This window comes from Rhinatrema bivittatum, chromosome 3, assembly GCF_901001135.1.
Source record: "Rhinatrema bivittatum chromosome 3, aRhiBiv1.1, whole genome shotgun sequence".
NCBI lineage: Eukaryota > Metazoa > Chordata > Amphibia > Gymnophiona > Rhinatrematidae > Rhinatrema > Rhinatrema bivittatum.
In genome coordinates this window covers 416,313,617-416,329,037 of record NC_042617.1, presented here as the reverse complement: position 1 = coordinate 416,329,037, position 15,421 = coordinate 416,313,617, and the positions used below count along the sequence as shown (strand labels likewise).

The following is a 15,421-nucleotide window of genomic DNA, read 5'->3' as shown; positions in this document are numbered from 1 at the left end:
GATTCTGCTCCGACTAGACCAGCAGTGGAAGGCGAGCAAACAGATTCCAATATCTATAATTAGTCAGACTGACTTCACAGATATCTGAAACGTCTGATCCGGCTGATCTACTGAGAACTGTGAATAACTGTCTATTATTGACTGGACTGGTATGTGTCTTATTCAAAATGCACCTTGCCATTTCAGGATCGTAGCTCGTCAATTGGTAAGTATAATAGGCATTTAATGCCCACAGATCCCTACACATGATGGAATCAGTGATGTCACATCACAGATTTCTGACCCATAGAGATTATTTTAATTATGAACCCTCATCTTACTTGACTGGATGAGCAGCTTCAAATTTAAAATTTACATTCCCTGGGTATGAATGTTCTCTATTTCCCATAAGGAAATATTGAGAAACTCTTTATATCTGGTTATTATTAGAAACTAACTCAGATTTGTCAACTCATATCTCTTTATATTCAATTTGGTAATGTAACCAATTTTTATTACACTTGTATTATTACATTTGATTTTCACTTGTATCTATGCAATGTTGAGCACTGACACAACTCATTATATGTAGTTTATTGTGTGATTATTTTCCCCCAGGCTTATTAGTGCCTTACTGATTTATATGTATCTAGCTATGTCTAGTATTTGTTTTACTGACTCCATGGGGGGGTGTCAGAAAATATCTTAATATTTTGTGCTTTATTGATAATTACTTATATTTAGTGAAGTCAGTAATCAATTAGCCATAAAAAAAAAAAAAAAACATGTTAGCATTTAATACCCATAAGCCTTTACTTTTAAAAGCCATGACATCGGTCATGGCTGTGCTGAAAAAGCTCCAGCACATAGCTTTCACCTTTCCCCTACTTAAAACCTCAAGATTTCACCTTTGTCCCACTTTCAGACTTTGAGAGTACAGTTGTTTACCACTTTCTCTTATCTCAAGTAAGAAAGCACCTGCATTTTATGACATTGAGCATCCTAACGCAGGTGTCATGATTGACCACCCTAAAAACAGATGGCCAGCCAATTAAGTGTGACAGAAGGGAGTGAAAAAGATTTTCTCTTAGAACTACAAAAGAAATCCAATTAAAAATCAAAAATGGGCGAAGCTATAAACAGAATAAAATATAGATGTGTTGATGGAAGTGTAACAGCGACCCTGGATCAAAGGGTCTTAAGTGTATAAAACAGTGGCAGTTTGAGGGAGAGGGAGAGGTGCTACTTAGACTTTCTTCGCACGTGATTGAGAGAGACACAGAGCGGGGTGCTTCAGATAATTGGTAAATATAATTTTTTATTCAAGTATATGAGAACCTTTAAATTGCTATTGTTTCTACATTGGCAGATGTATTAGAAATGTATTAATTTCTAAAAGATGACATTAATAGACATTTATCTGATATTAATAATTTCAATTACTTTTTTAATGGTTCTTGCATTGATTGTAGGATATACTCTGGTAAAGTTAAGATTTGAACATAAAAGTGATTCTTAGTCATTTAGAGATATTTATTCATGCCTTTCTGTATCTGTGAAATAAAGAAAATATTTTTACAATAAACTGACTGGTTTATTTATGCATGATGTGCTGCAAGAATTAAAGGTTAATAAAAAATTTCTGTGGTAGATTCGAACACACCTCTGAAAGTAAACTTTTTGTCTCAAGGCAGAAAGGGTAGGGAAATAGAAGTGGAAGTGGGATATTTTATCCAGGCAGGATTCCCTGGTTTTAAATTCTGCTAAGGGTAGAAGCCTCAATACTTCCATTCAAAATTTACCACAAGGCGTCGAGGGAAATGGGAATACCTCCTAGCCTGGGAAGGTTATGGGGCCGAGGAGAATTCGAGGGAACCTTCCCACAATATCATTAATAAGGAACTCCTGAAAGCCTTTCATTGACCTCACCCTGAGAAACCACAGCCGCGTAGGGAGAGGCTTAGAAGGGGGGGGTACTGTTACGCACCCTGTCCGCGCCCGGCCCTGCTCACCTCCATGGTTTCACAGCAGGTCCAGGGTCGGCCTCCCTAGTGGCAGCTGCAAGCGCTTCCAGGCCTCAGCGTCCCGCGGCGACGGTCGCCGGGCCTTCCACTGCACACCAGGCCTCATGCCGGAACTCGGCGTGTGCAGACCGCCCAGCCTCTTGTAGGGCCAGGGGCGGGTCCTAGCTACACGGCGCCCCCTGATTGATTCCCTGTTTTAAGGAAGTCCCTGCTTGTACTTCCTTGCCTTGGCAATCGGGTTAGTGTCTTGCTAGATTGTCACTGCGTCTGAACCTTGTTCCAGTCTTGTTCCAAGTCTCATTCCGGGATCCTTCTGTTCCAGTTCTGTTCCTGCCTTGTTCCTGCATCCTAGTACTCCAGCGTCCCTTCTGTTCCTGTTTGTCTGTCCGTCTCCCCAGGTAGTACCTCCGGACTGTCTCTCTGGTACTGACCTCGGCTTGCTCCTTGACCTGCCTGCCTGCTGCCTGCCTTCTGACTCCAGTCTGTTCCTCAACCTGCCTGCCTGCCGCCTGCCTTCTGACTCCAGTCTACCCTCAACCCATTTGCCTGCTGCCTGCCTTCTGACCTCGGCCTGCCTGTGACCTCATCTGACCTCCGGAACCTGACCCCTGCTTTGTTGACCACTCCTCAGACTGACCCCTGGATTATGACCTCTGCCTGCTCGACCAGGTCTCTAGATTCTGGCTCTGTTCCTAGCCTTGTCATCACCTACGCTCTTCTGGTCTTCCTTGTTCCATCTGACCTCCAGTCTCGAACCTGATCGCGCACCCCTTCTGCCTGTGGGCACGCCGGACTTCCATCCTTCAAGGAGACCTTGCGTGGCCCACCTAAGTCCAAGCGGCCTGGGTCCCTACGGGCTCCTCCCGGGGGGACCTCGAGCTTCCAGTGGTGAAGCTCATTCTAGCCTCTGTCTCCTCCAGTGCTCCGCCCCCTGGTGGCAGTTGCTTCCTGGTCCCTACCAGGGAGCCATTCTTCACTGCTCCAGGACAAGGGTCCACCCCCGAGTGCAACAAAAACTTGGTTAATGATATCTTAGGTAGATTAATTTAAGAAGGAATCATTAATTAACAATATTGATAGCTATTTTGAGGTATTTTTTTATATTATGGTTTTTATTTATTTTATGTATATGATTTTATTGTTTTAATTTGTTTAATAATGTGCACATCACTTTAAAAGATTTTATTATAAAAGCTGGAAAGCGATTCATATATTTTATAAATAAATGAACCGAACAATCACTCTCTCACAGGCAAAACATGCACACTCAGGATGTCATTACTAACATTAAAGGGATCTTATACCTCCTGAGGACTGCTGCTCTGTGGAAGATAATGATAATGACAATGTAGTGCCTCCCAGGGACTGTAAACCCTAAGGCTAAAGCGATATTGCACACAACAATATGTCAATACCGCTAGTCCTGATTATGTACCAGGAAAGCCTGTCCAGTAATCCCAGATGTGTGCCTCTCCAAAATTGCAATGAAACCTTACTATCTACCAAGGAACGCCAACCTACGAAAAAAAAAGTTAACTCTACCAACCCCTACAACCCCTATTACAAAATAAAATTATACACTAAACAACCCCAAAATAAAACAGCTTTTTCTCTCACCAGCCAGTATGTTGCAAAAATATCCAAATCAAGTGAGGTCCCACACAAGGGAAGAGTGGGGGGACAGGGGCTCCCCATCCAGAGAAACAAGGCAAGAGACAAGCTTTCACTCACTAACAAGGTATGCCATACTCCCCTCCTTCTCATCTCATGTCCACGGTTGTGATGCCAAATACACAGTGATCTTGCTCTTGAATCTGCTTTATCTTAACTCAGTTATAATTTGTATGGATGGCCCCAAAAGTAACAGAAATCCTCCTCAAGAAAGAAAGAAATGGACCAATAACCGTAAGAGTTGTGGATGTCTTTTGAAAGAGCTTTAAACGACTGTTATCTTTCATTACCTTTGAGGTACACCATTTCTAACTTCTCTGTCCAGTGTTACATCAAAACTCCCATGATTACTTCTGTTTCCACTAATCATCCAGATATCCATCCTCATCATCAAGTGAAAAGAAAACAACTGACTCCATCAGATCCATCCAGTTGGTACAAATGTATGCATTACTTAATTCCCAGCCTCAAAGTCTATGAACTAAAAATCTCTCCTAAAGCAAATGGGCAACAAAACTAGTAAAAGATTGGCAAAGCCTCAACAAGAGGTTTCCTTACTTGCTGGGGTGGTTATGGATAACAAAAGAAAGATTGAAGGAGCTCTCCTTTCAGGAAAAGTCTGTTTGTCTGATTGAATATGGACTTATTGTATGATGTTTAAAAGTATATGTAAGTGTAATGACGGTGTGTGTGGTAACATGGTATGTACAAGAAAGTTTAAGTTTAGATTTGCTCAGCTAGAATATTATATTACTGCCTTGCATTTGCTCTGACCTGTAATAGCCCTCAGAAAAGTTACGTTTTACAAATCTATCCACATCCCATAAACATTTACATTAATCTAACAAATTTGAACTTTATTCATTGTTGATTATACATGTACTATAGACAATAGACAACTGGCCACTTCCTGCCCCTCCTCTCTAGGGGGACCATTTTGGATTCAAAGATTTAAAACTGTGAATGATTTTAATGTCAATATTTCCTATCACTTAAGACTTAGAATTTAGGCCCAATGGACCTTTTTATATTTATCATTTGAATCAAAAGTTGGTGTTGTCATACTAGAATGTAGGCCCAGTGCTTCTGACAAAAAGCATCTATGTTCATTTTATCTGTAAAAAAAAGTGCCCAATGAGCATTTCAACTATCAGAGACTGTTTTGGTAAGGTTTATCTTTTGGAAAATACAAATTCTAATAAGCTCTTAACATGATCAGTTAATGTGCCTCTGCTCTCATAAGTACTTACATTATGTGTTACCCTTTCCACACTGAATTTATATCATAGCCCAAGGCTGGCTCTAGGGCAAATGACACCCTGGGCAAAAATTGTTCCTGGCATCCCTCAGTCCTTGGCAGAGATTGGGGGGGGAGTTGGTTGCAAAGTGCAACCAAGCTTTCTCTACAATTGAGTGGTAGGGTCCAAGGGGGGCCGCTCTTCCTCTAGCATCTTGTCTTCTACTTTTTCCCTCCAGTATTATCTCTCCTGTCTCTTACTCCCATCCCAGTATCTGCCTCCTCTCCCCCTGCCTCTTACCCCCCTCATCTCCACCAATCTTTCCCTTATTGCTTAACCCCCCCCCCCCATGCTCACTATCCATTGACCTGTTTCTTAAACCCTCCTATCACCACAGCAACCTGTTGCCTCCTCCTCTGCTGTCAGTGCATCTGCCTGTGCCTTCATGTTCCCTCTGCCTCCATTCTGAGCAAAATGTCTGTTTAGTGGCAGAGTATTTACCACCTCTCCTCCCTGTCTGTGCTGGCCTTGCAAGCATCTTCAAAACTCACGGGCCAACTCTTCTTGTATGCTGATCCATTCATTATTTATTTATAAACAAATTATAGTTTATTCTGCTAATAAAGGTACCCTGTGCTAAGTGAATTACAGGCACACAATCAACATACAGGAAGAGCTGTCCCAAGTATTATGAACAGCACAGAGGGAAAAGAACAATGGTGGCATGGGTCTTGCTGCTCTGTCAGGGCAGGGTCTTAGGTGTGGTGTGCATGGCTGCTTAAGTTAAGGAATTTTGCTTGGCTGCACACATCACATGGAATAGTATTTGTGGTGATTCCAGGCCAGTGGCACTCCTAGTCTCCCGACACTCTGGGAGACCTCCCAGTTCTCCCTACCCAAAAGCCAGCACTGATCATAGCCAATTCACATTGAGTCCATTTAAAGTGACAGTTTCTTTAATGCAGCTCATGCAGATTAACCTTACGTCGCAAACATAAGAGGCATAATTATTTTTATGTGGCTTATATGCATAAAAAAATTACAGCGCACATTTTCTAATCTATGCTGCCTTTCATACCCCACACACTACATTTAATTTTGAGAAGATGGATACCTTTGTGATCAACCCTTTGGTTTGACACTAGATGGCATTAGGTCCCTTACCATCTGGACAAGTAACATGGGATTTCCATTCTCTTTTAGTCTCTTCACCAAGCTGACTGTGATTGGCTATGCCAGGGGCATAGTTGGAACTAATGGTAGAGTTTTTCAGTTTTGAGTTAGGTTTTGAGGCATAAGGTGTGTTTCTCTTTTCTCCCTGCTGAGTTGGGCCCACTAACCCAGCTCGGTGATTCTTCTTGCATTCAGAGGAGATCTCTTCTCAGTACACTCCTTGTTTGAGCGGGTCTGCCTCCCCTTTTGTAGAGAGTTACGGTTTGGTAGATTTTGATCCAGTTTTGATAAGTTTTCCTATTCTGAGGGACACCCCCTCTAATCCTGAGAGTAGGGGTCAGAGATCTATGAGCAACCCCTCTACTGCCTAGAGGAAGCAAAACCAGTGACAGTACTACCCAGTGTGAGATATTTTGGATAGAGACTTGGATTTTCCCCCTTTTTTGTTCGTGTAGAGGTTTTTTTCCCCACCTCTCTGCACAACCTGGTGAAGGAGATAGAGAGCAGAACTGGAACATCTGGCCTCTCTCACTGGGAGGTCCATCAAGGTTCTGACATCAAGCCTTGGAAGACTCCCAATCGGGTCTTCACCCCCAAAGGGACCAGGTCACAGGCTGTGGGCTTCAGACTGAACTTTGGACTCAGGTAGGATCTTATCATGGCGTGGGGTCCCCTACTAGGTTTCTCCCTCTTCTGGGCTGTTGCACAGATGAGTAGGCAGTGGCAAGTTCCCGCCCAGGAGCTGAAGAGAAGGACACCAGCATCCCAGCAGAGATACTGTGTAAACAGTTCGACTGTACAGTTTCCTTTGTTGAATGTTCATGGGATAGTGATTGACCTTTTGAAAATAATCAGTAAATATGATATGAACACCCAGTCTGAGCCCAGCCTGTCTGTCCTTGAAGAGAACACCTTACCAGAAAGATACCCACACCACAGAAGGGACTCTCCATCACCTGGGCCACAGAAAGAGCTCACTCTCTGGCAAGAGCAGCCCCAACTAACAAATACTTTTATGGCCCTAGGGGAACCAACAACCCCCCCCTCCCCCCGAAATACAGGGTTTAACCTTATTCATTTTATAAATGTTTACCATGCATCTTAGCACCAAAAAAAACTTTAACAAACTTTTTATATTTACTGCTCTTTGTAGATTAACTTAAAGACATCTGCAGTGCCTAGTTCTCTCTGACTGGGTTCTGTAACTCTACGCTGTATGCAGAATGTTACATTCAAAGTGAGTGTACCCTCATTTCAGATCAAAGTAAAAGTCATACATTTTACCCTGCATCTCAAATTTCCAACAATGTCCCCTCCAAAGAAGCTGCAACATGTGCTTGAGGGCGAAAGGTTAAGTCTATGTTCCATCTGTTGGCACACATCAGTTATTTTCATCTCCGTCCCTTATCTGTGTCCTATTCGCATTGAGATGACTTATCTTTTCCACTGTCCTGCAATGATCCTTTTCCTGGTAATGAGATACCAGCAGGGCTGGTGCTTCCAATAGGCAAACTAGGCGGCTGCCTAGAGTGCCAATGGTTTGGGGGCAGCAAAATCCTGCCAGCACAAGGTGCAGAGGGGCGCTGTGTCAGCGCTAAGTGCTGCCAATGAAGGGAGCATTGTTTTAAGGCCAATTTCACCGCCAGGAGGGAGCGCTGTGCCAGAGGTAAGTTGGGGGAGGGGTTACATGACCAAAGGTGTGCCTAGGATGCCAAATACTCTTGTACCAGTCCTGGATACCAGCGGAGTCCACGTCCTCTTTCTGAGGGCACTTCTCCGCATGTAATAATTCAGTGGGGCAGGTTATAACATATGCAACATATTTACTGTGACAGAGATATTAATTCTGTATGCAAATTATCAAAAGGAATTCCAAACACTTTAAATCTCCTCATATACTTGACATTGAGAACAATGATTTACTAACCAGTGATCCAACTTGAACTCTGCTTATACTGTATATCCATATTTTCCCATCAAAGCAGAAGTGGCCCCTTTGAAAGGCTGATTTGGCTTTTTCTGATATGTATTTTCCGAATCAGATCCTGTGTTGTTAAAACTACGTTACGGTACTCACGTTGCTGCTTTTGCCGGGCTTTGTCACATATAGCAGGTCGGAGATACATTTTTCTCCCTTTAGGTGTAGAGCAGTCATTGCTGCAGACCAGTACCCCGAGGCAGGACTTCTTCAGGATGCGCGAGTTGTGGTTGTTGGTGTTGCGCATTGCCCACCCGCTCAGGTGTCTCTGTGCATTCCTGTCATCAGAGCGGTAAATGTGCTTCACATGAGAATCGGGCCACTCCTCAAACCGTTCTGTCTGGTTTGGGTCCTAACAGAAAATGAAACGGCAAATGTAAGAAAAAATACAAGCAGTAACAGCCCATGATGTGCAGCCCCATGCCATAGCACAGCAAATTAGGAAGTGATTTCTAGTTCAGTATGATTCCAGAAGACACAACTTGAGGTAGTCAAATTTAGAGCCCTAGTCATACAAAAACACAATAGTTTGTTCAGACGTACAGGTTCTTATAAGAAAACCATACCTTTTTATTGTTTCAAGAACAAGCATTGCATGTGTTGATAATCACTCTTTATCAATAAAATACCTCTGTTTAGCATTTGTTTTACATTTCCTTTAACTGCTCCTCAGCAAATCTCCCAAGTTCCCCAGAAGCAACCATATTTAGAAGATAAACACAAATGTGATCATATATATCACTAATAGGTTACTCATTTGTTCTTTGTACACCCCTGTTCTATGTAAACCGGCATGATGTGATTGTATCATGAATGCCGGTATATAAAAATTTTAAATAAATAAATAAATAAATATATAGTACTATCTGATGTATATGTGTGCTGTCATAGGTGACATTAGAACCAGTTGGGTCCACTGGCTTGGAGATCATTTATGAGTTGCTTGATAACATGGTTATTTCCAAAGGAGAGAGGCAAAGTACAAGGGAACTGCAAGAAAACAATTACAGCATTATTAACTATTGACCTAACATTTTAGCTAACACACAGTGAATATTGTTTCTTCTTAGTAGAGATGTGAATCGGAACCGGAATCGGTTCGGTTCCGGTTCTGATTCAATTGTGCATTTTTTTTCGTCCGGCCCAATCGTTTTTTTTTTTTTTTTCGGCTGCGCCCGATCTGATAAACAAAAAACCCACCCCGACCCTTTAAAACCGCTCCCTTAGCCTCCACCACCCTCCCGACCCCAGTGGACGACCGGCGCCATCTTTAAAAATGACACGGGCCATCCAGTGGATGGCCAGCGCCATCTTTAAAAATGGCGCCGGCCGTCCAGTGCTCCTACCATGTGACAGGGGCCGGCCAATGGCACAGTTACCCTGTCACATGGTAAGGGCAAAGGGCCATCGGCGCCATTTTTATTAGTGGCAGCCGACGGCCCGAGAGCGGGAGATCGCTCCTAGGGCCCACTGGACCACCAGGTAATTTTAAAACGTTTTTTTTTGGGGGGGGGGGGGGTCGGGAGGGTGTTGGAGGCTAAGGGAGCCGTTTTAAAGGGTCGGGGTGGGTTTTTTGTTTATCAGCCGACAGCCCGAGCATGAGAGAATGCTCCCGGGACCCCCGCTGGACCACCAGGTAATTTTAAAACATTTTTTGGGGGGTCGGGAGGGTGGTGGAGGCTAGGGAGCAGTTTTAAAGGGTCGGGGTGGGTTTTTAGGTTGTGTCCTAACTCCCGTTAGTGTGCACTAACCCGATTAACGATTTTTTCACGATAAATCGGTGGAATTTCTATTGTATTGCACTCTTTAACGATTAATGACGATTTAAAAAATATCAGACGATATTTTAAATCGTCAAAAAACGATTCATATCCCTACTTCTTAGTATACTTCTACAGTGAGATGCAGGGCACAGACAGCTTTCTTTTAAATCTTTGATTGTCTTGTAGATTGTAAGACTCCTAACTCTACTTAGCAAGCCAGAATGAGGTAACAAGGTCCTTAGAAATGATCCATGATAAAGGGACATAATAATATAGTTCCAAATATTAAATATGCCAGAAAATTGCTTTCCATGATGCCTTTGACTGATCTTCACTAGCTTTCGGTTCTCACATGGGCATAAAAAGTACTGCCAGAGAAGCACATGCTGTTTAAATCCAGCCAGATCTCACACTTCATTATCACCAAATGATTAATTCAAACTGAACAGCAAAAGGATGCTTTCAGTCTGGGTTCCATCAGGTTCTCAAACTTAGTGCATACTTCTAGCTGGACTGTGTTAGGAAAGTAACAATTTAGAAATTTTTGTATTTTTACTGTTCTTTCTTCTCATCCACTGTTGCGTCCGTTGGTCTTCAACGGCTTCTCCCAGCCTACCTCTCTCTATTTTCGGCTCCTCCCGCTCACCTTGGATTGATGGCCGTGGCGGCGTCTGCTTGCCGTTCTCTCCGGCATCCCCGGAGTGACTTTGGTGCTGCCTCCCGCCATTCTCCTCCAAGGTACCTCTAGGGCGCGCGTGCCGCCCTCATCTTTAACTCTACGTTGGCGCGAACCTCAGGGGCGTCCCCCTGTTCTGACATCATGACTTCTGGGTAAATCTGCTTACAGTCGGGCCGATACAGTAAAGTCTGCGGGAGAGTGGGCGAACGCCCGCTCTCCCGGCGCGCGCGATTCACTATTTAAATTAGGTCCGGCGGTAGATCCGGGTAAAAGGAGGCGCTAGGGACACTAGTGCGTCCCTAGCGCCTCCTTTTTGACAGGAGCGGCGGCTGTCAGCAGGTTTGACAGCCGACGCTCAATTTTGCCGGCGTCGGTTCTCGAGCCCGCTGACAGCCACAGGCTCGGAAACCGGACGCCGGCAAAATTGAGCGTCCGACTTTTGGCCCGACAGAAAAGCAGTTTTTACTGCTTTCCTGTGCACTTTCCCGGTGCCGGAAGAAATTAGCGCTGACCTTTGGGTCGGCGCTAATTTCTGAAAGTAAAATTTGCGGCTTGGCTGCACATTTTACTTTCTGTATCCCGCGCGCATACCTAATAGGGCCATCAACATGCATTTGCATGTTGAGGGAGCTATTAGGTGCCGCAGATTGGACGCCCGTTTTCCTCCCCTTACTGAATAAGGGGTAAGGGAAAACGCGCGTCCAATATCAGGCTAACAGTGCGCGCTGTCGGCGCGCACTGTACTGTATTGGCCTTAGTATTTGCTAGCTCATTGAGTTAGCAACAGGATTCTTACGGATGGGATTCGCTCTCCATTCCTAAGCTACTCTGCCAGTCCAGCGCTATCTGGAACTCTTACTACCCTTCGGGGTCTCTAACGGGGTACTCGCTCCTCGGGGGCCTCTTTGCTTCTTTCAGGTGCTATCAGGAAACTGGTACTCGCTCCTCGAGGGCCCATGTTCTCTGTGTCGCTGCCTGCAACCTCTACCCTTCTACTTGGAAGAACTAACTTACAGTCACCATCAGTGAGTACAGAAACCATCTCTTTCCACAGTACTGCTTCACTGGAACCAGGTACTCGCTCCTCGAGGGCCTGCTCTCTGCTCCGGTGCCAGACCTCTCGTCTAGTGGAATCTCTGTTACTCTTAAGTGAGTACAATGCTACCGAGTCTCTCTGCTCTAAGGGATAAGGTACTCGCTCCTTGAGGGCCTGCTCTCTCTGCCTCGGAGCTTCTCCTATTTCCACATTGGGACTCTGAATGTTATTCTTATTGTGTGCTCATAACTCTCAGTCTCTTTCCACTACAGCACTCCCTTGCAGAGGATCCGCTGTTCCAGCGTTCTGTGTGAGACGTGCCCAGCCGGGCTCTACACTACTACTCACTACTGCTACCTCTGGTGGTCATTCAAACTGTTTAATAAAAGATTCAAATCTGTGTTTGTGTGGCCAGATTCTAGCCTGACACCGTGGCCCCTCACGGGACTGCCCCCGTGGGCATGGTCAGCTGCCACAGTGTCCAAGGATCCACCCAAATACCATTAACCATAATATCTACTACCTCACTTCTTAAGTCATGCCTTCAACAGGTTGTTGGACTTATACCTACAGGATTCACTCTACATTTAGCAAGCATAGCAAGAAAACCTGCTCTAGTTGCAGCACTGTCCCTGGGCAGAGCCCCTGTATGCTTCAAGCTCTTGGGATGTTTGTCACTGCAAGGCTCCCTGGGAAAGTGTGGGCCCAGTTAAATTGCAAGTCTACTGTTGTCCATATTCCCTGCATTTTTTGCATTTTCACGATTCCTCTGTAATTTGCCTACTTCATTGCTGTAATTTTCTTTAAAAGAGTTACATCTTTGGGTTGGATCAGTTTCCAGTTCTCGGTTCCCTTTCAAACTGGATAGTTAGGAAGATTAACCCCCCCCCCCCCCCAAGCTGAAGCAAAGACATTCCTGAGAAATTTGATAAGAAACTTGTCAAAATAAATCTTGGTAAATATATTACAATTTTTTTAATGAAAATTGTTGAATAATAAACTGCCTTAGGTGTAAAAGCAAGACTGACAGGCTTAGTCCCCTTCCAGCTGGCAATACCAAAAGTCAGGATAATTGGTAATAGCTTGGCTGTGGTCATCACCTGCTGTCCCTTGTCTCTGTTTGATTTCCTCAAACAGAGATCTGGAAGTAACATGTAACTTCCTTATTAGGCATTTCCTTGTTGCCTATAGGAGCACTCATTGCATCACCTTGTCCCCAGGAGATGGTACATTCCAACTAGCCCTGAGCATTTGGACTGGTCCAAATAGGCATCCTATTCAAATTAAATTCATTTGACAATAGTTCAGGCTGCGGTTGACTAAACAATAAATATGCTAGCATAATTAATAAAATAACTACATAATAAACAGCTGCATAAATAAGCATCAAGCAGGGCAACTCAGAGCTCTGACCAGTAATCCAATGCTCAATCCACTGAGAAAGACATTAGTTAAAAAATAAATAATTCTCATGCTATAATTTTACTTTATGAAATAAAACCACCTGCACAGGATTTCATATACTTTTGTAAAAAATTTAGACATATTCCATTGACAAAATACAACATCACATGCCTGATGCAGGTCACATTTGGCAAGAGATGGGGAGTGTAACAATACATGTTTGGTGCCACTTAAAGATTTAATATGGGACAGTCAGAAACCGAAGTATTTCTAAAATCTCATACTGTGAATAATTTTTTAAAATTCTGGCTTAAGTAAAAATCAGCTATCCCCTTCTCAGTTAGCATAATATATTTCTTCAATAGTTACATGTCCATGATGTGAATAGAGCAAAGTGTTAGACCATCATAATTGGCACTCCTGGTATTAATACTTTCAATTGCCTTATATTTAATCATATAGTCTCAGTATATAGTCCACTCATATTATTTTTTGATGCACATAAAAAAACTTATCAGTGTCTTCAGCAGATCTTCCTATGTAGTACCCCGACATGGGTCCATGTTTCAAAAACTCGATCTGCATCAGGGGGTGTTGGATAAACATTGTTGAAGTCTTCAAAATGAATTATATAAAGTTTTCACAAATTTGCATTGGCTTCAAGTTCAGTGTCTAAATTCTTTATTGATGCCAAAAGTGCTTGAACACTGATAAGTGGTTTTATGTACATCAAAAAATAATATGAGTGGACTATATACTAAAACTATATGATTAAGTATAAGGCTATTGAAAGAATTATAACCAGGAGTGCTATTATGATGGTCTAACCCTTTAGCTCTATTCACAACATGTACATGTAACTATTGAAGAAATTTCTTATGTTAACTAGAGCTGTAGCTAGCCTATGGCTGATATGGCCTCGGTCATAGGCACCATCCACCAGGGGGCGCCATCATTCTCGAAATGTGATAGACCATCTGCTTCCCCTCCACTGATACAGCTTTGTTTCCTCAAAAACTCAGCTGCCAGAGGGGAGAAGAGGAGCTCCTGGGCCTACTCCTGGTGACCTTCCTACACTCAGGGCCATCCTTGGAGGGAAAGGGTGGCAGGCAGCCCCACAAACTGGGGCAAATAGATCACTAACGCTGCTGCTGCCCTTCCCCTCTGTCCACAGTCAGAAACAGAGGGGTCTGAAGATCTGCAAGAGACGTGTCGGGTCTCCCACCTCCAGAAGTCAGAAGGAGTGCAGTGAATGGAGCAGTGTCAGTCTCCTTCACCTCCTCCTCCCCCAGCATTTAGGGAGAATGTGGCCCGCAGGCTAAAAAAAAAAAAAAAAAGAAACATCAGTCTCCCACGCCAGTCAGAAGGCGTACAGTCTGCGGATTCACATGAAGCAGCATCAGCATCCCACCCACCTCGGCATTTAGAATGAGCGTGCGGCCCGCGGAGCCACAAGAAGCAGCATCCACCTCCCACCCTCGGAAGTTAGGAGAAGCGCAGCCCGCCAAGCTGCATCGGCCTCCTTCCCACCCCCACCCTGCAAGAGGGGGCTTCAAGGCTGTAAAAGACCCATAGGGTGCCTAATACCCATATACTGACCCTCGGAGAATGGAAGGTATGACTGGTTGGAAGAGAAGGGAGGGGGAAAAGGAGAGGAGGATTTGGGGGTGAGGGGGGTTTCAAGAGAAAAAGAAAGGATGCAACTGTTGAGAGGAAAGTCAAGGAGGCCAGGTAGAAGGGGATGGTATAAGGAACAACTCAATGAGGGGGCGAGGGAGGACTGAGAGGGGGCAATAGAGGGGGAAGCAGGTGATGTGTAGGACTGGCACAGAGAACTGGAGGGAGAGAAGGAAAGATGAAATCTAGAAGAGTGGATAGAGAGGCATATAAAGAGAATGAAGAAAAAGGAGAAGAGAAAAATCAATATTAGCCAGAGATGTAAGGGAGGAACTGAAGAAGACAGGAGAAGAGAGATGAAACAGAAAATGAAAAGGAGACCCTGTAAAGAAGTTAGGAGACCAACAAAAAGAAAGCAGAAAAAAGAAACGAGGACAAAAGTGATTAGAAAAATAAAATGTCCAAAAAGGAAAGGTAGAAAAAACATTTTATATTCTGTTTAAATGAATGGAATATGTCAACTTTGGGAATGTGCAGCTCTCAATATTTTTATTTTGCACAATACAGGAGGAAATGCATTTTTGTTTCTCTTTCTCTGGTGTTGCATGGCATGCAGAATCTGGAATCATGGGGTTTCTAGTTCAGTTTTTTGTTTTTTTTGAATGAAGGTTCATGGCACCAGAATCCCCATTCTGGATCCAATTGAGCTGGAAGCCCAAAGGAGCAGGATACTGCAGGGTCAAAATGAAAATGAAAGCCCCCTACATTTTCTTTTTGTAATAATCTTTATTGGTATTTTGCAACTTAACAGCAACTTTTTCCCATAACATGAACAGTGCCATTTCAGAATTCACATGTA

General features: G+C 43.7%; 1 protein-coding gene across 1 annotated transcript in view; it reads right to left on the bottom strand.

Moving 5' to 3' along the window:
* Window positions 1–15,421, bottom strand: part of GCM1 (glial cells missing transcription factor 1) — a 100,637-nt gene that overhangs the window by 46,741 nt on the left and 38,475 nt on the right. Inside the window, exon 4 of the mRNA XM_029595717.1 lies at window positions 8,163–8,415. Within this exon, the coding sequence (XP_029451577.1) occupies window positions 8,163–8,415 (253 nt within the window). The remainder of the gene's footprint in view (window positions 1–8,162; window positions 8,416–15,421) is intronic.